This window comes from Cuculus canorus, chromosome 6 (genome assembly GCF_017976375.1).
Source record: "Cuculus canorus isolate bCucCan1 chromosome 6, bCucCan1.pri, whole genome shotgun sequence".
NCBI classification, from domain to species: Eukaryota; Metazoa; Chordata; class Aves; order Cuculiformes; family Cuculidae; genus Cuculus; species Cuculus canorus.
In genome coordinates, this window is record NC_071406.1 from 174,526 (window position 1) to 201,086 (window position 26,561).

A 26,561-nucleotide genomic window follows, 5' to 3' on the forward strand; every position below is an offset into this window, starting at 1 on the left:
GTATAAGTTCATATTAAACTGGTATTGTACTCTTGTTACCAAAGACTGCTTGCCCTTTCTTTCTTTTTTCTTTCTGTAAGCTAGTTAGATGATGACAACTGCGTGTAGTGAGTTCCTGATCCAAGTCACTTGTTCTGTTATCGCATCTTCCTCTGTAAATAAAACTATGTACAGTTTCATTTAGTAAAGGGGGTATACACTGTTGGGACAGATACCGGAACTGAAAATGAAATTAGGAGAAAAATTACGGTTCACTTAAAAGAAACAGATATTTTCACAGTAGATGGTTAAAGGAATGCATATTTACCGATTGAATAGCCATTATTGAAGAACTTGTGATGTAGACAGCATATACAAGAAATCTGCGTATGTTCACACTATGAGAAAAATGAGTGAGTGGGGAACAGAGACAGTGTTCCCCCAGCTTAGGGTAGAAAGAGGTTTTGGAGATGCTTGGTCTGGGTTCACGTGTGTGGTTATATTTAGGGAAATAGAGTATGGAGAGGTAGAATGGTGAGAGCATGTAGGTACAGGTTTGTTCTGAGGGAAGCTGGGCAGGAGAAATGCTGTGGGGAGGAAAAGATGAGGGATTCAACCTGCATTAATTTGTTAAAGGGCTGCTCAAGTGATGGTTAAGAGCTGGTGTTTGGAAACTGCTGATTTGTGTGGTCTCTTTCCCAGAGTGCTTACCTCTGTATCCTGCAGCTTGCTGAGGAATGGGTGCCAGTCAGTGTTCTCGCTGAAACTGTGCCTCCTCATGTAGAGAGCATTAACTGCAACAGGAAGGTTTTGTGGGATCGCCTTGGGTTCCCTGTGCATGCTGCCTTCCTTCAGAGCCCTGTGCCACTGCTGTGTAATGGACCTGCAGTACTGCTTGTACTCATCCCTCTCACAAAACAACGTTCCATTAATGTTGTTAATGAAATACTGAATTGTTCCTGTTAGTAGGCAAATATGTACATAATTTTATGTTCTAAATAAGTTACAGTAATGCTTATTATTGACAGTTTTTAAGCAATGCCCTAATTCAGGTGCCAGAAAAGCATGCAAGTCTTTTCCATTAGGCTCGCAACTCCTCACTGTTGAGCCAGCTTCTTGTACCCTGGTTCGTTTTTTCTAGCTACCTAAATCTTGGTGTTTACAAACATTTCCCTTGCTGTTTTTTCTCCTTTTGCACAGTCTGTCTCTCTGGAAGGCCTTGAGCTCAGTGCCTGGCGGCTGGGCTGTGTGGCTCAGGACCAGTGAAGCTCTGTGACGGAGCTGGGTTCCCGTGGGACCACAGGGACAGCCTGGATGGGTGCTGGTGGGTGGCTGCTCAGCTCTGTGTCTGCAGTCTGGCCAGAGCTGGGGCTGCTCGGTCTGCTTCTCCCCACCCGGCAAGAGCCGCAGCCCTGCCTTTTACTGGGACGTGACCCTGATGTGCCAGCTGCCTCTGCAAAGGCCTTTATGTTCTGTGGGAATACTATGTGTCATCGTTAATCTCTGACTGATTGCCAGTCCTTGCTAGGACACCAACACCTGATGCGGCTAAAATGGACTCCTGTGTTTTACCTCGTGTTCTCCAGAAACATAGGAAAATGAGGTGTTTAGCGTGTGGCTTTGTTGGAAGCCTGGAATCCAGAGATGTATCCTGACACGTACTTTTGTTTCTGTAAAGGATGATATGGATGATTTATAATTTTCTTTCTCTCTGGTATGTGGAAATAAAAATGCAATCTGTCAGGTTTTTTATGTCTAACCACTTCCTGCCAGTGTGTAAATAACATTGAGATGTCACATTTGCATATGCTCGGTCTGTAACAATAATATTGTGAGTGGCGTCAGCAAGGACAGTCCACTGACGTGTAATAGCTGCTGTGACTGCTGTTGAGGCTTGAGTTTATTTCTTTGTATCTTAAGAACCCCATTTTTATTCCTTCGAGTTAGTCTGTTAAGAGTCCACTGAAGTCTACCTATTCTTTTGTATCTGTGGTTTTTGTTTTGTTTTTATTTGTTTTGTGTTTGGGGGTTTTTTTTTGCTTAAATGTTTCAAATGGATTAAAAATTGTAATGTCTTAGGTCTTGAGGAAACAATAAACATAACCTGAGAAAGACATTTTGAAAATGAGGGCAGGTGCCAGTAGTGAAGCTGAGTTAAACTGGTGGCCTGTATCACGCAGAATGCTTCCTCGTAGAGCTGGTTCGGGATTTCCAAAGAACTGCGGGAGCGGGACGACATGAAAATGTGGGAACGATTTATGTGTCCCAGCCTTGCTGCCTAAGACTGTTAGTGGGAACTACTGCTTTCCTGCAAGGTGACTCTTCAAGGTGCTTTTTAGCGTTCAGTACTAGGAATTAACCAATAATAATGTTTTAAATTAAGGTGCCAAAACTCCGTTAATGACATGAGAAGGCTGAGAGATTTCTTCACTATCATATGGGCTAAAGCTATTTTTCACTGGCACCGGAGAACTGAATGTACAGTTGAGAAGCTTCCTATCATTGTAGAATCACAGAATACTGAGTTAGAGGGGACCTTAAGGACCATCTGGTCCAATCTTTCTTGGCAAAAGCAGGGTCTAGACCAGGTAGTCCAGCACTCTATTGTTCAGCTGAGTGTTAGAAGTATCCAATGTTGAGGAATCCCCCACTTCCCTGGGGAGATTATTCCAATGACTGATCGTTCTCATTGTGAGACATTTTCCTTTTATGACCAATCGGAATCTCCCCAGGAGTAACTTGGACCTGTTACCCTTTGTCCTTTCGTTGTGACCCCTTGTAAAATGGGAGTCTCTATCTTCTGTGCAGCCACCCTTTAGATACTGGAAAATGGTGATAAAGTCTCTCCTGAGCCTTCTGTCCTTGAGGCTGAACAAAGTGAGTTCTCTCAGCCTTTCCTCATATCAGGCTTCTCAGTCCTGGGATCGTCTTTGTGACCCTTCTCTGCACTCTCTCTGACCTGGCTACATCTTTTTTGCATAGTGGGGTTGGAACTAGATGATCTTTAAGGTCCCTTCCAACTCCAACTATTCTATGATAATGGGGACCAAAACTGAACACAGTATTCCATATGTGGCCTGACAAGTGCTGAGCAGAGCAGGATAGTGACTTCTTTTTCTCTGCCTGTGATGCCCTTGTAGATGCAGCCCAGCATCCCATTGGCTTTCTTTCCCATTGCAATGCACTGTTTGCTCATGGAGCCTGGTGTCCTTCAAGATCTCCAGATCCTGTTCCACAGAGCTAATCCCCGGTATGCAAAGGGACTACAGGAAAGCTGGAGAGGGGCTCTTTATCGGGAAGTGCAGGGATAGGGCGAGAGGGACTGGTTTTCAGCTGAAAGAGGGGAGATTTAGATGAGGTCTTAGGAAGAAATGTTTTGCTGTGAGGGTGGGGAGGCCCTGGCCCAGGGTGCCCAGAGCAGTGGGGGCTGCCCCATCCCTGGAGGTGTTCAAGGTCAAGTTGGATGGGGCTTGGAGCCCCTGATCCAGTGGGAGATGTCCCTGCCCATGGCAGGGAGTGGAACTGGGAGTGGAACCTTGAAATCCCTTCTATCCCAAACTATTCTGTGAGTCTGTAACTGTAAGGGGAAGACATCTTTTTCTCTACATCTTTATTCTTTAAGCATTTACAGGGGAGTGCCCTGAACCAGATGTGCCTTGCTTACTTTGTCTCATGTGGAGTTCAGGCACACAAATGGATACCTAGGTTTGTAGTTTATTTCTTCCCAAAATTATCTTTACCCTAGCTTATGCTTTTAAAGTTCGGCTGTTTGGATTCACATTCTCTGCCCACTTTTTTTTTAATACACTTCTTGTTCCATCATGAAGCAAAATAATATCAGGTGGGCAAAATCTGTTGTTTGCAGTGATTTTTATTTTTGGAATTTCTGTGTACATATGTTAGAGCAGATACACTGAGTTTCAGAAAGTTAACCGTTGTTTTAGTGCCTTCTGTCACTCTTTGATGGTAAAGGCAGGCAAGGTTGAGTTATGCAAATACCAACTAACATGCTTGGCACAAGCACAAATTTTAACACTCTTGAATTTTAGCAGTGCCTGGACAAATCTGTGGCATCTTTTGCATTCACTGGTTCAACAGGACACTTCCTCAAGCTCTTTTGGTTCCTGTAATTGGAGCTAAGCCTTGGATTTTGAGCTTGAGGAGATGAAGCCTGGCTTTTGATCCATGGGAAGAGATTTACAACTGGAACTAAGTTTCTGAGTGACAAAAAGTCAGCAGAAGAGCAGACCCTGTGCTTCTGGCAGATTGGAGGTCAGGTTTGGAAAAGCATAGAAAGGCACTGACTTCAGCTGTCCTGGGTTGGGAGTTGTTGCCCACAGTCTGTACTTGTTTCTTGTGTTGTGTTTCTGGTTTAGTTGTGTATCTGCTCCGAGACAGCTCCAGAAGAGTTAAAATGCCAGGTGGCACTAGCGTGTGCAATCACACTGCTTTGTGTTCAGTGGCAGGTGTCATGAATCTTTTCTTTGATAAAAGCTCAACTAACAGCTTGATGGCAAGATCACCCTGTTAATACACAGATCAAAAGTAAGGAGGGAGAGTTGGGTTAGAATCAATTTGGACTGATTTACCCCGGGACTAGGGATGCAGAAATGCAGGGGAGAACCCTCTGTTGAGGCACGAGGTTCAGAATGGAGCCAACTTGCTTTCTAAACTCCTTCTTGGAGAGGAGTGGAGGTACGACTGGATCCGGTCCTGGTCCTGGACTTGGTCAGCTCTATGGCTAAGGGATTTGGAGAATAAGGTTTCCATGTGTTTATAGCTGAAGGATTGGGTGTGCACACCAAATCCTCTGTGTCACTTAGCTAAGTGTTCGGAGTGTCATCGTGCTTCCCTACTTCAGTTACCCCCTGTCTGGGTATCTGGCATCACTTTGCTCCAGAGTTTGAATGTGAGGTTTTCCGAAGCAAACTTTAAAGCATCTGATTCTATAAAATAAATAATTTAATAGAGTGATACAGCAGCATGGTGAGCTCTGGAGAAATGGTCAACAGGAGTGAAGAAACCCCACGGCAGTGATGCCCTCACAGACTGTGTACCCACCCCTCCTGTGATGGCTCAGTCCACCAGCAGTACTGGATCTGGGGCTTTCTTGTTCCTCCTTGGATTTCTTCGCTGTCTTCCAGAGAGGTTGTTATCTTGTCTTGGTGCAGCTAGTGTTGATGGTCTGTATCATTGAGGCCTCTGTAGCTTATATCTATTTTGGCGCTGGAGGCCCTGTTTCGGCTGAACATGCACACCTTGATGCAAGCATACGTGAAGGTGTACAGCTCACAGCCTGATGCTTCAGCAAGTCCAGCTGTTCATGCTCAGCATCCGAAACTGAGCAAACATCACACTAAACCACACAGTATTATTCTATTTGACATTTCACTTATTTAAGCTGAAGAAGTAATCTTTGTTGATGAGAAGAATTGACTGGCATGCAATCTGGCTGCCACTCAGGGAGGATTCAAGTAGGGCTTACCAGTGATCTCTGGTTGGGAAGAGATCTCATTGCTGGAGGAGCACCCTTGGGAGGCATCCCAACGCAAAGAGGGAGCATTGCAGTGTAGCCACACTGCCTGGCAGGGCGAGCACCAAGCAGGCTTGCTGAGGTGGTTGTGTTTGTGGGATAGAAGTGGTTGGCCCGTAGTCAGATTTGAACTACAGGAGAGACGTGCATTAGGCTCCCAATACCCACAACCAGTGGGTGTGCTGCTCTGCTTCTCATGGGTTTCCCAGCTGAGTTTTTGGCCCGACCACGGCTCGGACCTTTGCCTTCCTCAGAGCCTGATCCAGACTGCTGCAGATTTGGGTACGGGTGTGTCTGTCACAGTGAGAGATCAGGAAACAGATTCCAAGATGGAAAAGAAAAAACATAATTTATAGCTGGGGTTACAGAGAATGTGGATCTGCTGTTTTTGGGATGGACTCTTTTACTCACAGAAGGCATTAGGTCTGCAGTGTAATTATTGCTGATCCTGGCTAATGGCTGTTTCGGGGATTATCTCTTTTGGAGTCGGCCATCTGCTATGGTTAGAGTAATTAACTAAACATAATTAAGAGTCGACTTAGTTTGAAAGCAAAAGTATGTATGTCTCTAGGAAAAGACTATAATTTCCTCAGTTCAGAATTGCTTAGAAATCCCAATATTCCAGTTTTCTTTTACTGACTGTAACCAAGTGGCTGCATTAAGGCTGCAGACACAGTCCCCCCTGGCACCCCCAGTGCCACAGAGTGAGGCTGGAGAGCGGGGGGAAGGCGAGCCCAAAGGGACATTCATTTCCTCTCCCAGTCGGGTTTGGTGCTGTGTTACCAACTCAGACAGGCACTTGTGTTGGTGAAGAGCTTGCAACTGCAGGTACATTTGCATTTATGTATTGAAGAAAGTATAGATTTCCCCAGGATGCCTTCCCATTTCTTGATGCAAATGTGGATTGCTTATTTCTTACCTGTGCTGCTTTATAAAATATGTTAGATGGCAAAGACTGGTTTGATGCTGTATTGCGACATGCTATGACAGCAGTTTGTTTTAGAAATTGGAGAGTTCTGAATGATTTTGTCAGGAAACGTAAGTAAAATATATGGGACCTAGCCAGGAGGTGTGGGCGCAGAGTGGGCTGTGGAGGTGCGACCTGACTCGGGCAAGTGCCGGTGGTGCCGGCCTGAGCCAAACGGAGCTCCTGAGCAGAGGGTGTGGGTGGTGGTCCCAGGAGAGGCTGTGGCATTTGAGCTGGAAGGTGAGGTAGTTCTCCACGGCACTAAGTCCATCACTGCAGGGGTTGTGCCAGGCTCCCCATTGACCGAGTGCTCTTCATGTGACGTACTTCCCATGTGAGAGTCTCATAGGAACTGCTGGAGCGTTGAGGGCAGGCCCTGAGCCATGGCCAGCACAGCACTCCTGCAGTCCCCTCATGGTTTCATTTCCTGTCACAGCAGACAAACATTTATCTTCTCTTGTAGATATGGAGTCTGGAGAGCGGTTAACGTCACCATCGGTCTCCTCTGCTGCAGCTGCTTCCACTCCAGCGTCTTCTACACCGTCTGTAGCTTGTGCAGTATCGAAAGGTGGCCTTCCCGCTGGAGCTGCGGCACTGAGTTCCACAATCAACACATGTGGTAAAAATGACCCCATTCTGTATTGCACTGTCATTGTACTGTTTGTCAATGCTTGTAATTATTATTGCAAGTCAAATACAACAAGATAAGGTTCACAGATGTGTTGAAGAAAAATATTTGTGTTTTTTTTTTTCGAGCTACATTCCTGTTGTGTGAATACTTGTTACATAGTACTTGTTTATGAAAGGAATAACATTTTGATTTAGCAAATTGTGCCACTTACAGATTAAGATCTAATAATCTACTTCTTGAATATACATCATGTTCTCAGCATTCAAGCCCAAACCCCACTGTGTTTTTATATTTGGAGGAATAGTTTCTTGTAATGGAACTTGGAATTTAAAAGGTAAATTTCAAAATGTCATTGTCTTACATAGTCTTGACTGTAGTGAAACATCTTGGCATGAATCAGAAATTTATATGAAAGATTTCTCCATGCAAGAATGTAATTTTTGTGTATGAAACTCATATTTCAACTGAATCGATGCATGTCATCAACAGAGGAAGAAATGGTAAATAACTCTTCCCTGCTGTTTCTTTTTTTTACTTTGGAGAACATATAATATCCTTTATTTTTGTTAGCTTGAGTGCTACGGATTCTTGTAAGACATACAGCAAATTGGAAGTTTTTCAGCTTAAATTCAGGATAATCCACTACTTTCAGAACAAATTTGGCTCTTGCGGTAGAGTGAGCAACTGTGTATTCTCCAAGCGGTAAAACTCTTCTGCCCTGATACTATGGAACCAGGAGATCCCAAGTGCCCAGCTGCAGCCTGTGTTTGTTCATTTGCAGCTTCCTTGGGAAGAAAACGAGAAACCGGAATGTCTGCATACCTAGAATTGTGTATCAACTATTTATTTTAATTAATCTAAAATCAACCAGAAAAGTTCTTAACTAGAACAGATGACAGTGTGTTTTATTTTTCAATGCCCCACTACAAATTCAACTGCAAAAGACTTTTGTGTCGGTGTTCGTTAGCCCATGCCATTTGAAACTGTTCCCAGAATGTAGGAGTTCATTTATGTATGGCTATAAATGTGCAGTCCCAAACTAAGGATTTATGTGACCCAATTACCTCTCCTTGCTGCCTCTGCTGTCTAGATTTTAGTGTGTAATTTTGTGCCTCCTGTAGCACTGTGTGTATCTATAGAATATGTCTGTGCTCTAACAAAGTGCAGTAGAGCTAAAGCAGATGATTAATGTGATAAAGATACAAAACTGCCAGTTTCTTTCTTTATTAGAAAATGCAGGTTTTCCTTTTTCAAAATTTTATTCTCAACTTTTATTTAATAAAACAGCTAATTTTTTTTTTTGATGGCTGATAGTTGTAAAGACTGAGAGTAATCCCGGTATTCAGGCATTGTTTCCCTTTAGTTTTTTAATGGTCAGATTCTTTGCCTGACTGCATCTGATCTTTAAGAATGTATGTATTTTCTCAAGGATGCTCTGTATTCCTAAAACCAGGCTGGAATGTAGCTTGCTCAGTTTTACTGATGAGTATATCCGTTTCTCCACTTGACACAGTACACTGTGGGTTCTGTTACATCTGCTCTGAAAAAGCAGGCGCTATCCCAGAGGAACTCCGCAGCAGTGTCCATGCTGCCAGCCAGCCAAAGGCTGTTGTCCTGCAGGTGACCTACGGCTGGAACAGCAATTCCTTTGAGTCAAAACTTCTTGAATATATGAGATGTTCCGTAGTCAAGGCAGACTGGTATCCTAGCTTGTTCCTAAACTGAGGTGTTATTTACTGCTGTGGTATTTAAAAAAAAAAAAAAAAAAAAAGATAATGCCTGTCAATCTGATTGTCATGTTATCTTCACATGTAAAAGGGCATTTCTCTAGAATCTAATAAAATGATTGTTAAAGAATGAACAATTATTTTTACTGGGAGAAGGTGAAGGCAGCTTAATCTGTGCATTAGATTGGAGAGATTCTTGTTACTTCAATTCCTCCATTTATTTTCTTTGCAGCAGTCAAGAGTCTCAGTAGTCACCCGAATAGCCTTGCTCACACACCCTATTGGGTCCTGCCAAGATGCAGTGGTTAGTCCAGGGAGTCCTTGTTCTTTGGTATGGAGATCACACCACAAATAAATTATTTTTCAGGTCAAATAGACAAAGCACCTTCGTGAAACCAGTATGGAATGTATCACATACATTTAGTTGTTTAGTACAGCACTAGTTCCTGAATAATTGAAGTATTCCAATCAAGTAAACAGATACTTCACTTGCTTTCTTCTTACTCAGCCATTGCTGAAAGTAGAAGATGCATTGGAAAAGAAAATTGACTCTGGAAAGAGGTTTGAATTCATCCTCATGAGAATGTTGGTAGCTTTGGAAGAATATAAATCAACAACCTTTTCTTACATTAGGAAATGATACCATAATTCAGTGTTTTGTCTTTACAGGAGGCAGTAATACCAGTGTGTGAAACTGCTCAGAGCTGAGCAGTCTGGTCTGGTTCTTTAGATAGTTTCAGACCTGAAGAGTTGTTTATTTTTTAACTGTCAAAAAAAAAAAGTAGTTCAGTAACTTTTTATAAAATGAAAATGAAAAAAACACCTAAACAAAAAACCCGATAACAAACAACCAAACAAAACCCCCGATTTTTTTTTTCAAAACCAGAAGCTGCTTCTGTTAAAGCCAAAACCTTCAGTTTTTGGAGTCACTGCTTCTCCTTAAGTGAGACCCAGAAGAAATGAAAAATCATGGACATAAATGCACAAAGTCTCATGATTGTTTTAGTTGGAAACCTCTAATTTTCCACTTGATTTTCTGATTCATAATAACAAAGATTTTTATTTTTTTTAACACCAGCTATTTATTTATATAAAGACATTGTGGCTTCTGAAATAAATGTTGAGAAAGATCAGCTTGAGTGCCTGAAATGTAAAACTGTAAAAACAAATGCCTGTTGTGTTAAGTGCTTTCTGTAGTCCTTGCTTTTGTCAAAGTTTTCAGCTGAGACTTGCAGGTGTCTGCTGACTCCTAGAGATTTTACAAGATCCCGAATGCTGAGTGATGATAGCAAAACTGGTATGGGTGTGTGGAAACAAAGGGGTGTTGTACAGTTTGTGGAGTGTGCAATGATCTCAGATTTAGAGGGAGAGTGGAGTGGCACCAGTTACAGGCATGCAGATGCTAGGATGCAGTAGAAGGATGTGAACCATAGCAGAGAATGACTGCCAGCTCCCAGTGTGTGATACAGTCCATGTCACAAGCTCTCATTTTTTGGAAATCAGCGTTAGGTTGTCAGTGCATCTTCATTTTAGTGGCTTGTATACGTGTAATTAAGTAGCAGTCTCTAATTTTGTAATTCTCAGTAGTTGTTTTTCATGATGCTGTTCTCTTTTAGGCCTTTTGCTCCATCTTATCACCTGTATGGACCAGGAGCTGGTTTCCTTCTCAGTGTGAGGGCCGCACAGGGCAGCGGGGCCCAGGCACTGCCTAAACTCTGGCTTTTAGAGACAGTTTTGTGAGAATAATACGCAAGCTGTGGGGGAAGAGTGAGGCATTTCAAGGTTACTGAAGAACATAAAAGCGAAATATGGAGGAAAAAGGCGGGACGGGGGAAGGACTTCAATAGCCATAACTCAAGTACTTTCGTGTTTTAACATTCTCTCTTATCTAATTAATACTTGCTGTGAGGGCTACACAGATGAGTGAAGAATTTTTTGCATTGTTTGGACATGGAATTTTACCTTTATTTGTAAGGAATGGACTTAGAAATAACATTGAAAGAAAAATGTTTTCAGTGTATTTCTTTTTGGATATTGGAGATTAAAGGAAACCTTTGAATTCGAGCACCTAGATAATTTCTTGTAAGGTGACATCAAACACCCAGTAACTGGTGTGTTTGAGTGAGCCTTGTGGAGAGGTGCCAGGCGATTGGTGCTTCTAAAATATGGCTTTCTGGGTGAGCGTTTTGTGTGCTCCTCGGGTTCTCACTCCTTAAAGTTTATCTGCAATGCTTGTTGCCTACATTTGGTTATCAACTTGCAGCCTGGTCAATCCTTCTGAAAATTACATTTTTTGAAAACTAGCCTGACCAGCTGCTTTTATCCTGTGATTTTGAAGGGATGTTAAAGATGCCGTCCTTGCAGTTGCATTCATGTTTGTTACCTGTGTACTTGCTTCAGTGAGAGCATATTCAGAGTTTATTAAAATGTTAATTTGTTAGGTGTTTTGAAGTGCTTTAGTGAGATAGCCAGTGCCTTGCTCTTCATTTAAATTAACAGATATGTTTGACCTTTATTCAGATGAGAGGTTTTGTTTTTTATAAATCAATCATAAGAATGCATGATTGTTACTTACGTGTATATAAAGTATTTCCAGCCTTGTCCATGCTTTCCAGCTTTTTACAGAGGGACATTTACCAGTCCTGTGAAATTGGGCCTGCAGGGTTTTGGAATCGGCGCTGCAAGGAGTTTGCAAGGCTTACTGCTGTTATTCAATTCCAGCTCAGTGAAAGGTGTCCTATTGTAAAGCACTGGCTTGGAGGTGGGGGGAAGAAAAAAAATCTGGCTGTAAGAGAGTGAAGAAATGGAGAAGCCATACCCAAATGGAGGCTCCGAGTGGCTGTGATGTGTTCAGGGCTGACCAGTGGAGTCACTTGATGTGGCTGCTGATAGGAGTCATTGTAATGTGTCCTGCTGTTTGGTCATGGGATTGGGAATCAGTATTGTAGGAGTTGTAAATTAATTTTCGAGTGAGCTTTGAAAATACGATATGAGATTAGAACTGACAGCTGTGGAAAACGGTTTAGGAGCACTATGTATCTGCCATTTAAATGGATTTTTTTGGATCATCCTCAGAAATTAGTCCGTTTTTAATTCAGTGTAATTAATGTAGGACCATAGCTAAAAAGGTGAAACGCAACGCTTAAGCAATATAACAGCATTTTCACAACTTCTACAAGGCAGTGCTAATGGCTTTCCTAGAAATTGTTGTTTGTACCTTTGATACCAATAGGGACTGAATGCAAAGTGGCTACAAATCGATAATCTGATCAGAAGCAGTAGTGTTTTCTTTGTTTTCATAATTAGCTTACATGAGTTTATTTTACATCCCCAAAATGACTGAAGTTATTGGAGGTTTTGAGTTCTGTTTTAAAATTTACAGAATGTGTGTAAGGTATCTTTGTTGTTTTGTGCATTTTGTTATCAGTTTGTGCACCTGTGTTTTGTGGGCCCCTGTTGATCTCTGAAATGGGATTTAAGGATAGATGTATCAAACAGTTCTGCTTCTGCGAGTCTATACCTCTGTTTTGGATCCCAGTATGTTAAGGAAATTTACATCCATTCCACTGCTAAAAGAAATACCACCGCAAATACAATACCTTTGTTCATTTTTACTTACAGACCTTTTGTCTGGGTTGCTCGTGTTTTCAGACACTTGCTGTGTTGTTGAAGTACAGCGCTAATACTGGAAGAGGATACTTTGTGAAAAACTTATTGAGAGCTTTCAAAATACAAAATCCTTTCAATGGAATGGTTTTAAAGTGGCAGTTGGATGTCATGGGATCTGTGTGGACGGTGTGTCAGATCAGTTTTCCTCTTCAGGATGTATGTTTAGAACCACTGGGGATCAGCTGTGTATCCTATCTCCTGTGTCCAGTGCTTTCCCAGTGGGCAGCCAGCTGGTCCTTGGGCCGCAGGCAGCCAGCATGGAGTGTTCTGAGTTGGGTGGTTTGTGGAGAGTTGGTTACACCCACAGCTTTAGCAGCGCATCCTCAGCCAGCGCATTTTCCAGGTGGAAGCTGTTGGAAGGAATATTTAACTAAAGAAGAGGGTTAACTGTCCTTCAGGCAGGAGACTTCAGGCTGTAGGCTTGGTCTAAGTCCAGAGTAGTTTTGATGAGAAGTAAATATATTGGCTGAGTTTCTCAGGGATGGTGTTTCACAGTATTCTTTTAAGGAAGACAGTAGCGCTGGATCTTTATTCTGTCTGTCACAATGTAGCGTCCTTTGTCATTACATGGGTTTGTTGAGCGCATAGCCACAGTTCTTGAACGGACTCAGCCAGCAATAAGTTGGACTTTTTTTCCCTTTATAAATGTGCTTTTTGTCTGTTAGACTCCATAGTGGAAGTTGTACCCGACCTTGGAGAAGAAAATTTCATTTGACTTCTTTTTGTGAGCTCAATTACCTTCTTTTTTACCCCCCTTTTCCTCAGTCGTGTCTCTTCTTTCTTCCCCCTCCCGCAATCTGTACTACACTGTGACAGGGAAATATGGATAACTTTGGAAAGTGGGGTGGCTTACACTGGGGGTAAATGTTAACAGGTAGGGTTTTTTTTTCTCTCAAAACAAATGCTGAACTGTGTAAAGCCAGAGGAGTGCAAAAGCACAATACTATTGCAGACATCTCATTTGCCTATATAGGATTGGCCAGTATGGTCGTTTCTTACTTGATTTTCTTTGTAAGTGAAGAGGATTTTTTGGTGGCACTTTGCAAAGTCAGTAGTCTGCCATCGTTTAAAATGCCGACATATCGCAGGAGAGAGTTGGGTACCAAATGGTGCATGGGACTTATGCCGCAAGGTGTCAAATGACTCAGCTGATGTTCTCCAGTCCTGCATGCTCTGTAAATCCTGCATCTGAGAACAGAGCTTTATAAAGTGAAGTCTAATTTCGCTGTAACGGTATCCAACACGTGCTAGTGCAGCAGAGTCAACAGGTACTTGGTTTGAGCTTTGCTGCAAGGGAAGTGTTTTTGTAGTTTCCGTGGCTTTGTTCCACTTTGCAGGAGAAACTTTCTTCATTGAGAACTTTTTGTTTTTACTGAAGTAGGAATGAGAGAGCTCCTCTGCACCTGACTGAAGACAGCTTTCTGACTTCGTGTGATTATTAACTGAAAATTGGGACACTCATGTCTGTAAAGATGGAGGTTTTATATTCGTGTATCTGGGAAAGTAAGTGTAGGGGAAATAAATGAATCTTAAAATCTTGAGTTTGCTGTCTAATTTAGGGGGATTTTTTTCCCATAAATCTTGACAATGAATAGCTTGGAAGTTATTTTTGGCAGTCTGGCCGCATGCAGTTGTTGTAATCTTGATTATGCTTTTGAGTAGCACCTCAGTCCTTCATTTTGTAGCAGTTTGTCTGCGTGTGTATGACTTCTTACTTTCCTTACCTTTTTAATGTGTTCTATAGCAATATGAAATAACTGTCTTAAAATGCATTCACCTAAATCCTGCTCAACTTACGTAGTTTAATTCTTATACTCACACTGGTAATGTACTTGGGTAAAATAGGAGAAATTCTGTCCTGACGGAACAGTTCTTGTCATTGTCATGTGTAGACCTTCATTTTTATTTCAGGCAATGAAGCATGCCAGTGGGCCAGACCACAGGTTTCTCAGCTGGTCTTTGGGACAGTGTGGAACTGTTCTTGTCCTCAATGTGTGCCACAACTTCATCTGTGTTTGGAGGTTAAAAAAAAAAAATCGTAATTGCAGTTAAGCCCTGCAGAAATAATTTTCGAGGAGAGGACAAGCAGTCCATCTCAGCAGTCAGAAGAGACTTGCTTACCATGCATCCATCCTCTTGCTTGTGTGGATTCATCCTCTTGTGTGTTTCTGGTGGTCAGTGTTATATAGTGAAGTTTTCGCTGTGAGGCTGGGAAGCATGCTCACAAATCTTGAGATTTTAAACAAAAACATACTGTGTTTCACTGGCTGTTTTGTATGAGTCAGCTGTACCCGAACCCTGCGCGCTGCTGCCCTTTGAACACTGTCACAGAGCCGCCTGGCCAGGACAGGACCTGGCCCAGAGAGGACTGTCTCGCACAACTGAATTGGTTTGTGTGTGCCTGCTTGTCAGGTTTAGGTTTTGTGTAGCCCAAACCTGTGTTTATAGCCCTTGTTATGGTGGCATTTCTGTATTACCTTTCTGCTGCTTCTTTCCTGTAATGTGATATCGGTTCTGGGAGAGTCGGTTTTCAGAGAAGTTTGGAAGAGATGTTTCTTTACTGCATTTTTCTTGCAAACACACACTCTTTCTGTCTCATATGCATAATTTTTAACATAGGAACTTCTCTCAAAAGTTTCTTTGCCTTCAGAGGGCTTTGGAAAGATGTCCTTAATCACATTTTGTGTTTTTTCAGTTGTTGGCTAATACATGTGCTCCTGTTTGAGTACAGAACCTTATGACACTGTGTATGTGCCTCTTTACATGGCTGCTCAGGCTTAGAAGTGCCCTATATTAAAAAACAACCTACGATCAATTTTGTCATAGCAGAGTCTCAAAGAAAAAGAAAAGTATAAAGAAAAATACTGCAGAAAAGTATTAGGTAAGGGTTGCGTAAAGATTCTGAATCATTGCTGCTCTAGTAGAGGACTTTAAAAACGGAAAATTATATGGACCCTGTCAGTTCAGTTGAAGTTCATTTTCCTGGAAAGCAAAAATCAGGAACCATTTAAGGTGAAAGTTTAAAACAGCAACAAACTGAAAAAGGGTACTGGATTGTTTTTAAGATACGAAATCTTCATTGCCTGCTCAGCCACGTAGATTTCTGTAACAAATAGCACAGAGCAGCCCTGTTTCTGCTTGTGAAACAACTGTTTTAACAGGGATGTTACAGAAGAAATAGAGACACTGTTCCAGTGTCAGACCTCTTGGAAGTGCATGTGGAGTGACTGTAGAGTGGCTCGAGATCCCTGTATCGAACAAGTCCTTTCCTGGAAAACCCCTTAAGATGCAGATTGGTGATGGAAGCCTTGGATTGTTCTAGGGCTGAGATTGTGGAGGTGACTGAAAGCTGCTGTGCTTTTTGATAGTCCTGATGTCAGAAGGCTGCTGAGGTAACAATGAATGTTTGAGACATCTGTGAATGTAGATCTGGTTTATGAGGCCGGTGGATTCATTTTGGGGTGGTTGCTGTCTTTCTCCATAGCTCTCTACTAATTATTTCTTTTGAGAATGCATTTAAATAGAACTGAACTGAAATCTTTACCAGAATGGCTTCGAGAACTTGGGACCAGAATTGCTGCAGGAAGTTAATGTTTTTAAAGAGGTTTTTATGTGTTCTGTTTTCGTCTTCCTCCCAGACTTAGCAATTGTGCTCTAGATAATGCACAGCAATGTGCTTGTAGAAACATTGACATATATTATTAGAACAACTGAGGTTTCTTTCTGTTTCTTTTGTGGTGCAGAATGGTGGCGAACGGCGGACGCGCACTCTCGTCCCGGAGCAGCTTTTTTCCCACCACTTTTGGGAATTCCACCGCTGTTTGCACCTCCTGCTCAGAGTCATGATCCTGCTTCATTTCACTCAAGAGCTACAGGAAAAAATAGTCGGAGCAGTACAGACAAAGGTAATGGCTAAAGTTGTAGAGGGAATAATAGAACTCCTGTACATGCAGAGAGATGTGGAGTTCGGGCTTTACCTTGCGTCATTCTTTCCATTCCTAAACAGTTCTATGAAAATTGATTCTGTTAGCTGAGCATGAGAGACAGGTGTGGGCTTTCAGTAACAAAATGCTTTTCATACTAATAATCCTCCCCTCTTTTTCCTTAGGTCATTTGTCTAGGGCTGAGCAGTAAGGAAAAGTGTACCTTTAAAAGTTGTGGTTTAATGGAGGAGGCCTTATGCTTCTACAGCGAATGCCTTTCCTCTGCACATAAGCAGCAGGCATCAGTTGCTTGGTTAGTGGTGGGAGGGATGATGACAACTGCAGAATCCCAGTGGAAACAGCCCAGTTGCATCGGAATGTGTTCTTGCGTTTGAAACCAATACTCGATGCGGTGGTGTTGCATGCCTTTTGCAGATGGAAGATACGTTTGTTTTTGATGTTTGATGCTCGATTTGTTCAGCTTAGAGGAGTGGAGGCAGGAGGGGTGACCTCACTGCTGTCTGTCACAGTGAGCAGGAGTGGAGACAGAGGTGCCTGATCTCTTCTCTGGGTGCGAGGGGATGGCTTACAGCTGCTCCTGGAGAAGTACACACTGGATATGTGGAAAATCTTGTTTAGTGGGAGAGTGAGCAGGCTGGGCAGGGAAGTGGTCATGTCCCCTAGCCTGTTGGTGTTCAGGAAGGGTTTGGAAAATGCTCAAGAGATTCATGGTTTAACCTCCGAGTTGTCCTGTGTGGAGCCAGGAGCTGGACTTGGTGATCCATTTGGATCCCTTCCAACTCAAGATATTATGACCTGGTGAGTGTTTTGGAATAGTCAATCTGAAAAGAGTCCTGGGACTGCGGAGTAGCAAGTTTGTGTGGCTAGGGGTGTTTTCTCAGAAAAAAACAGCAGGCTTGGCAGAGGAGTGAGCAAGCTGAAATGTGAATGTTACTTCAAACAACGTTCTCACAACCTCTTCCACCTCTTCTTACACATCACAAATCTCATAAAATATCTTGAGCTTCATGTGGTTTTCCTTGGAGCTCATTCATACTTCAAAAGTGTAAACAAATTATTCTGTGGGATAATTACTGGGATATTTTTGTGTTGTGTTTCTTCAAAATCTTCTTTCTCTGCCCCTGACTGAACTCAAGGATAGTTTGGGCTCAATAGCGGACCATTTCAGATTATTTTTTCACGCCTCCTTATGTCATTAAATGTGTTTGTCCTTTAAATAATGGGTGCTCTGCATGTTTTAGTGAAAATAACTTCATGAGCAAATCCAAGTGACTCTTGATGGCAGCTTTTTAGGTGGAGTAGTCTGTGAGTAGCTTTGATTCTCTTTACGTGTTTGTGGAAGCTGGGTTGATGTGATGAGGATCTCAATGAAAGTGTCTGCTACTCCAGAGTGTGTTAAGCATCACTTTGTACATCTGTCACCTCAAGGTATAAATGGATCGCTGAATGGGAGCAGCACCCCGGCGGCATCTGGGATCAGCACGTCTGTACTGTGCACGAGCACTGCACCTTCCATGGCACAGGCGAAGGCTGTCACCTCAGGAGCAGGTGGCCGCAAGTACAACCAGGAGCAAGGCAAAGCTCAGCTCTTGGACACCAGAGCTGACAAAATCAAAGATAAGGTAAATACACAGGGAAAACTTAAGCTTCAGGCAAAAAATTGACATGGTAAGTGTTCTGACTGTGCACACAGCAGCATTTTTAAGTGTTCTCTCATCATACAAAATGTTTTGGGTTTTTTTTCTTATTTATTAGAGGAAGATGTGTACCCTTGTCTTTGTGAGTTTTTTTGTGTGTGTTTTGTTTTTTAGTTTGTTTTTTGACACGTTTAAGAACCAAAACCCACCATTAGCAGTAATTCCTGTAGTTAATAGTGTTATGTGATAACATATCTTTATTGACTTTCTCTAATTATAAAAATTATTTTAGCACATATTTGATATATTTATACTGTAACAAAATTATATTATAAATTACAACATGTTTTAAATTATAAGTTTATTGAGTTAAGTATTTGTGTAACAAAGTATAAAAAATTTCAGAAGCAAAGTGAAATGCTTGGACATTAAAAGAAAGATGCATTTCTGGGCATCATTTCCGATTTATTAGAAGAAAAAAATGTTATTAGTGGCTGCAATTCAGCACAAAACTCAGACAGCAATCTAATGTGAAAGACATGGGTCATTTCGGTGAGTGAGAAGTTCCCATGTGGTTCCTTTTGCCTGGGGTGTGTAATTGATTGTGCCGAGGGCTGTACATATCAGACAGTGGTAAACTGGCATCTGTCTGAAGCAGGAGTTTAAAACCATGCCAGATACTCACTCGTCACTGGGTGTTTGTGGTCTGTCACGCTGTGACTGTTGAGTACAGCAATGTTGTGTAGATGTCACTGTGATGGTCTGACACAATAGCGATGGCTGATCTCTTGCATGCACAGACTCGGTCAGTGCGTTACGTCTGTTCCCTGCTGCGGTGGTCACTGTGCTATAATTCAGTGTGTTTGATTGTTGTCTTTTAAGCCTGCCCTGTGTGCAGTCAAGATAAAACTGAAAAGCAGATGTACTCTATAAATAACCATTTTCTCTGAATGTGCCGTCAGGCTCACAGGAGTGATGCCATGCTGAACACCCCTCTGGTTGTGGTAGGGAGTTTCTAGGGTGAGGAAGGTCAGCAGGGTTTTCCTATTGGTACAGCAACCATCTCCAGGAAAAAAAGGCGTAACTGGTGACCTTGAGACTCATCTGGCTTAGAGAAAGTCCCCTGCTGTTCCTGGCAGCCGGTGAGATATGTATCTCCTTCAGGATCCTGTGTTGGGGGCTCTTACATACCTGGATTCCAGAACTGGGATCAGGACACTGGGCTGTTAACTGTAGTTGCATCCTTTACCTTTAATGTCTCTTCTTGGCTGTCAGTCACCGTGTTGTATTTTCTTTATCAGCCTCAGCACTTTGAAATCATGACTGAAATCTTTAAGCTACTAATTTGCCATCCCTTCTTGTGGAGTACTACTAATCAAACTTCTTTATATTGGTTTTATCTATATTAAAAGATTCTCTTGGTTTATGAAGCAAAAACTCTCTGGGAAGCAGTTGTGTTTCAAAATGTAGCGAAGTGCCTGTTTTGAAGCATTTGATTGCTTACAAGTTATACTCAATTTTATGTTGAAATTAGCTGTCATTTTCTTACCAGAGGTACTTCTTTGTGAATCAGTGTTGGATATTGCTTGGTACTCGCCGCCTCCCTTCCTGACTCTTTTTCTGGTCAGGCAGTTTTCTTACATTCTGGTCTGCAGGATGAAAAGGTAGATCTGTACGGTTTGGTACGTTATACATTTTGTAGAAGCGGATGGGCAGAAGTAGTTCTGAAGTGTTCGTGGGTGGAAGTAATCACTATTGGCTAAGTAAGCCTATCGGTGAGCTCTTCTTTTTCCAGCTGTTATATGCATCTTTGAAGAAGCTGATGTTATCAATATGTATTTCATCCATATCGTGAATAAAGTGGACTTTTCTCACTTCAGTATTATTGCAGTATTTTGGCAGTTCCACTTTCCTCAAATGGAGGTAAACTGAGAGCCATGAAGGGGAAGAGCTAGAGTAGATCCTAGAAATATGATTCTGGAGGCACTGCTTCTTTTACTGCTTCAGATCATGGTCTTGTCCTTCATTTTATGATTTGAACCTTCATGAAGAAGTACTCTGCGTCTGCACCAGCTATTAGACAGGTACATAGTTAAATATGCTGTAATCCAGCAATGAGACACTAGGACCTACCAGAGACTGGCACAGTTTCTTAGATCTGTTACGTACATTCCAGTCATCGTCCCTCATGTGAAGTGTCAACTGACAGCTTTCTGAATGGAGCAGCGAAACAATAAATCCAAATAAATACACTCAAATGCTTAAGATTTCCCAACAGTGAAGCAATCTATGTGACAGTGTGCACAGAGTGTGCTGATGTGAAGTGTTACTGCGTCCATCGCAGGAATCGATAATGAGAACTGAATTTAAAGAAAAAAGGGTACAGATAGGATCCAAGTGACAAATAGGTGAAATTTAATCCACCTGCAGCTTCCACATTCTACAGCTGTTATTTCTGAGCACAATGCTGTGTAGTGTGGGACATCCCACGGGTTGGCTGGAATCGGCTGTCCTGGCCGTGACCCCTCTAGCTCCATGTGCCCCTGCAGCACTCACTGGTGGCATGGGGTGAGGAGCAGGACGGCCCTGAGGCTGTGCCAGTGCTGCTCAGCGGTGACGGACGCTTCCCAGTGTTACCCCAGTGCTTCCATCACAGATCCAAATACAGCACCATAGCAGCTGCTGTGAGAAAACAAACTGTCCCAGCCCAAACTAGTACACTCACTCACAAGAATAAATTTCTTATCTTCTCCCACTATTTTAATTGAATATCTTCATATGACAAGGTTCTTTGACATAAAATTTCTCATTCTGTGAGCTCTCTCCGATCATTAAATACCCATTGATGCTGTAACGCATGCTTTCTGGCCTCTCTCACGTAGTCACCGTCGCAACACTTGCTTCCACGTGTACCTCCTCCAGGCATGTTAGGAAAATATGCAAGTTTGGGTTAGTTAGCTCCCCAAAAAGCTGACTTGCCTTATCCATCACGCTGTAAGATCTGGTCTTGCAGTGTCAACATTTTTAAGTTTATGTGTTTTTTACAGTTTTCTTCTTTTTCTGCATTCTTGTGTGTTGCTTCTTTCACTTTCCTGTTCTGGTCTTCAGATTTGTGCTTTGCAAGAATTCAAATATAAAGTAATTTTCAGAGTATTTCAGCATATTTTGGTCCATTTTTCAGAAGCAATTCCCACAAGCGATCTGATGAGCAATTATTTTCAGCCCTTAACAGCTTACACTGCTGAACAGCGCGTGCTGTGAAAGTATTGTTCTTTCACGTTCAATACGTGTTGTTCTTTCTGTGGTAGTTCTCAAGAAAGCTTTTTGTTTTAAATTTCTTTTGAAGCAGTACATTCTGTGGAGGTTTGCTAATCCTGAATTCCAGGCTAATTTTCTAGGTCTACATTTGACCTATTGCTTTAAAATATAGCCATGCCAAGAGCTGTGCAAGTGTGGGTGGTCAGAAAAATGTTTCAGCGGAGCGTTATGACCAGTTTCTTGCTGTGATCATCCTGTGACGCACTTCTTTCTCTTCAGTGTTGTGCAAAGGCAATCAGTTGTGATCAAGGGTTGTAGATCGCTTTACTCCAAAGTCTGCTGGTCTTTGTTTTTAAGATTGTGTGTGATAATAAGACGATACAACCGATTAAAGCTGAACCATTAACGTAGCATTCATCTCTCGGTAGAAACCCAGGAAAAAAGCAGTGGAAAGCTCCAGTAACAGCGACAGTGATTCGGGCTCCTCTTCTGACACCTCGAGCGAAGGCATAAGCAGCAGTGACTCCGATGACCTAGAGGAGGAGGAGGAGGAGGACCAGAGTGCTGAGGAGAGCGAAGATGATGAATCTGATTCTGAAAATGAAGCACATCATAAAAACAAGAACAAGGTACAACACCTTGCTGCTGCTCAGTCTTGTGGCTGAAAGTTCCTTGGGAAAAACATACCTGTTCACGTTTGTACCAGTGAGCAGTTGTTTAAACTACGCATTGATTGCTAAGAATATTCTTTTTCGTGTCGCTTAAGGGTTTTTTGGGGGTTGATGCTTCCTTTGTGTGCATGTGTGTGTGGTGTATTTTATGGTTTTCTATGGGCTAGGAGTTTAACAGTCTGTTATTTTTGTTACAAAGTGGTAAATTTACCAAAATTAAGTGTTGTGTGTTGGAAAGTGATATGCGTTGTAAATATGTCTTTATGGATACTGCTTTGGCAGCTGCTTTTGTCCTAGTAAAGAAGTTACTTTTCCCGATGCCAGTAGAAGAACAAGATGTGAATCTTGTGTATCCTATGAGATTTACAGTGAAAAATACATTTTAAAACAACCATGGTTTAATACTCCTTCTCTACTAAGCATTCTTTTCACGTGCTGAAACTGTTTTGTGGCAGGAAGACCAACACAATGAATGTATGACGAGATTGATTTTGAAATTGTTATTGCTCACCTTCTCCAAGAAGTGTGCAGTTGTTTCACAGGGACTGCTGATGTACTTTTGTTTTAAAGTAAAGTAAACAGTCAAAAATATGGGGTTTTTGCAGGTGCTAATGCATGGTGGCATATCAGACGTGAAAACTGATGGACAAAAACCGCATGAGAAGTCCCAAGAGAAAAGAACACACCAGCAGATACCTCTTGTGTCTGATACCCAGACTCACCCATCATTCCAGTCCCAGCAGAAGCAGCCTCAGGTTTTGTCACAGCAGCTTCCGTTTATTTTCCAAAGCTCTCAGGCAAAGGAGGAATCTGTGAACAAACACACAAGTGTAATACAGTCTACGGGATTGGTTCCCAATGTGAAACCTTTGTCTTTGGTACATCAAGCCAAAAAGGAAACCTACTTAAAACTCATAGTTCCTTCCCCTGACCTACTCAAAACAGGGAATAAAAATACCTCTGAAGAATCTCTCTCCTTGACCAGCGATGTGAGATCGAAACGGGTGAGTGAAAAATCACTGGGGTTTTGATTATCTGTAACCTGAGCTGACGGCTTAACACAATGCAACACTGTGCTGTCAAGCTCTTTCAAATATAATGTTTTTAAATTATATAGATTTTTTTTCATATCCTGTTATTTTGACATGGTTTTAGAGATGGTACAGATTTCTGCATGATGTAATTACCTAAACGGTGCAGGTAGTGTTCTGAACTGGGGTGGATGATTTGTTGTTGGGTTGGTTTTTTTTGTGGGTTTTCATTTTAAAGAACAGCGGATGTTATGCTTTAATTTTAGAGATGGTTCATTATACATGAGAAGTGCCCTGAACTATTCCATAACTTCATCTCAGAGAATAGTCATCTCCTTGGGTGTGTGTGCACGTGTGTGTACCCTGATGTACCTGTGATGTGATCGTGTACACAACTCACTGTCATGTAGTGCCAAGCTTGAGTTTCATGCTCATCCTAGAGTGGAACTCACTGCTCTACTGGAAGCAATCGGTGTCCTGGTGAAAGTGATGGGCACAAGGAAAGCAAAGGGTTTTCGTGTGCATCTCTTGAATTCGAGCAGCTAAAGTCAATACCAGGTCTTTGTGGGTATATCTTGTGGCCTGGGAATTTTTCCTGGTTTCAGTCAGAACACTGATTTAATACTTTCCATATCTAATGGGTAAGCATGGCTTCGCTTTGTTTCAATTTGTATACTTCTAAGTAAACGTAATTAAAAGTACCTATTTTAATCATGCTTTTAAACAAAGTGGCTGACAGCCTTTTTTAGAAAAACTCTTGGTTTAGTAATGGATTTTGTTTGCTCCTTAAAGACAACATAAAGATATGGATGCACTGGTGGCTGCTGAAGCTCAGTGTGGCCATCACTTTAAATCTTATCTTCCTTTTCATGGGTCAGGAGTCTGTGATGTGTTTACATGGGCTGTCACTTACATTCTGGAGCTCAGAAAAGTTCTTTGTTGGGTCTCAGTTTATTTAATTTGTGATTTAATTTGTAATACTGATTGTGGTGACTAGGGATGAATTGCCATAATTTCCATCAGTTAGATATGAATGAGGATTAGAAAAGCATAAAAAGCTTGCATTAATGGAACATTGAGGCTTGAGAGAGATATATATGTATCAAATGAATGTGTAAAAGTACATTTCCCAAGGCAAGTATCACTATTAAAAACTAACTTTGTTTTAAAATAAATAGTATTGTTGCAAAGTAAACCAAGGTCTGACTCACAGCGGGCTCGCAGTCCTAGGAGAGGACTGAAAAGCGTTTTCATCGCATAGTTTCTGTTCCTAGACCAGAAGAGAAACTGTGTTTTTCCTTTCCACTCCCAGGTACTTTGTAATACTCAAACCGGCTAGCCATTTAGCTGGAATAAATAAATTATAATGATGAAAAGATCGGTCTTTGCCGTTGGAAGAGGCTTCTGCCGTCAGGTTTCGGTTATGGTTCTGTAGGTGATGATGAATACCCATGTAGTGGTTAGATTTATTTATAACTTTTACTGGGGACAGATACTGTGTGAATATTTATTTTACAGGTTTTCATAATTTCATATTCAGTTTTAAATGTTAGCAACTTCAAGAAATATGCAACTTTTTTTTCTTTGAACGAATCTGGAGACTAAAGACAGTGTAAGCTTTATGTGCATTTATGAGCCACCACTGATTAAGCTTTACCTGAAGAACTTTCAAGTACTGCTTTTTTTGAGTTAAAACTTAGCATATCCCAGTACTTCCATGTAACATCTTTCTTCCCAAGGTTTTTTGCATAATTTTTTTTACACAAGAGCTTCTCATGGTTTTCCATTGGTATTGTAGCCATTACTGTGTGGTATTTACCTTATACTTTAAAATGAACAAACAAATACAGCTAGTTTTACATTCACGAATGAGATTTTTATAGGCTGAAATGAGGAAAAGCTGGGTTTTTCCTATCCTGTTGCCCAGAACATGAGTAGTCTCTTTTAAAAGTTGCTTTTCTCTGTGATGCTTCTTCTCTATGAAATGGACTGTCTAGAGCAATGTAGCAAGTGAAGGCAGCTTCCCTACATAATTTAGATCAGTTTTCATCTTGAGTTCATTTTTACTTTTCCAACTTGTTTTACAGTGAAAATCACGAGAGAGGCTTGCATAACTGGTAGTTACTCATCTCTTCTGCTGTACTAGCACCTGCTGTTGACCTTCTAAAAATAGCTTTAAGATTTCATAGAGTTCACCTGCCTGAATGCTTAAAACAACAAGAAAAAAATCCACGTTTTATTCCTCTGTCTTCTTATTTCTTTAGGAACAACACAAACAGACATTCCCAGCGACACAGCTAAAGAAGCAGGAGTCATCTAGGAACCTGAAGAAGGTTATTGCAGCTTTGTCAAGTCCCAAACCAACATCTAGTTCACCAGCTCATCAAAAACTCACGCCCTTGGAAAACAACCATTCTAATCCGTTCCTGACAAATGCACTTTTAGGTAACCGCCAACCCAATGGCGTTATTCAGAGCGTCATCCAGGAAGCTCCTCTTGCCACTTACGATGAAGCTGAAGTCCCAGCCAAGATCAGGGACAGTGTAGCTGTTTCAGTGGTGCCCGTTTTGTCGTTGCCAGTAAACTTGAGTGCTGTGGAAGAAAACAGTTGGTAACCGGACACCCGTTGTGCCCCTCTACTCTCCTGTGTTATCTGGTTCAGGAAAAGGACAAACCCATCAGCAATAATGCAGTAAATGCAGTAAAACCACAGCACCGCCTTCACTCTGCAAAACTGTGGTGGAGCAGTTCAGAGGGGCAGACTCTGATGCTCCCAGCAGTAAGGACTCTGACGACTCGAATGATGATGATGACGATGACGAAGATGAAGATGAGGATGATGAAGATGATGATTCTGATGACAGCCAGTCAGGTGGTTTAATCTTTTTAATATGGAAAGCAGAAACTTTATTTTTTTGAGTGTTTAAAGCATGCATTTCCCAGTGTATTTTGAAATCAGGGTGGGAAATTGTGGGGCAGCATGGCACACATGTATCCTACAGGTATCCTGGGAAGCAGTACGTTTCGCAGTCCCACGTTGTGTCATCTCCAAAGTCTTTTTTTGGGTATGCTGATACTTGGTCATATGGCGAGTACACTTCAAGCATTCCTGGGAAGATGGCTCCACAGCCTCCGGAAAGGCTGTAAGAGCTCCTTGCGGATAGGTTGCCTAGCCCACAGCTCTGTACTGCTTGCATGGCACAGTGCGGCAGGCAGAGCCCACCTGCAGAAGTTGCTTTCCCAGCCAGAGAGGGACTGAACAAAGGCCTGCACATTGGCCAGAAGGCAAGAGACACGTGTTCGGGAGCACAGGAGTCAATGCAGGATTAGGGATAAGTACCAGGACAGTTGTAAGGGCTGCAGTGTCCATAGTGTTTTAGGCTACCTTTTCAAAGGCTCTAAGCAACTTGGAAAAGTAAGGCCTGTTTTTTGAAGAGTTGATGGTATTCCCAGTCCCTCCTTTTCTACCCTGTGTGTGGATATCCCCTGGGTTGAACTCCACATTCATCATTCC

The 26,561-nt window shown here is 42.0% G+C and overlaps 1 protein-coding gene across 1 annotated transcript in view; it reads left to right on the plus strand.

Moving 5' to 3' along the window:
• Positions 1 to 26,561, plus strand: part of BAZ2B (bromodomain adjacent to zinc finger domain 2B) — a 111,456-nt gene that overhangs the window by 45,938 nt on the left and 38,957 nt on the right. Inside the window, 9 exon segments of the mRNA XM_054069332.1 lie at positions 6,943 to 7,098; positions 16,250 to 16,411; positions 17,879 to 18,072; positions 21,774 to 21,974; positions 22,622 to 23,020; positions 25,312 to 25,640; positions 25,642 to 25,711; positions 25,713 to 25,779; positions 25,782 to 25,919. Of these exon segments, the coding sequence (XP_053925307.1) occupies positions 6,945 to 7,098; positions 16,250 to 16,411; positions 17,879 to 18,072; positions 21,774 to 21,974; positions 22,622 to 23,020; positions 25,312 to 25,640; positions 25,642 to 25,711; positions 25,713 to 25,779; positions 25,782 to 25,919 (1,714 nt within the window). The 5' untranslated portion in view covers positions 6,943 to 6,944.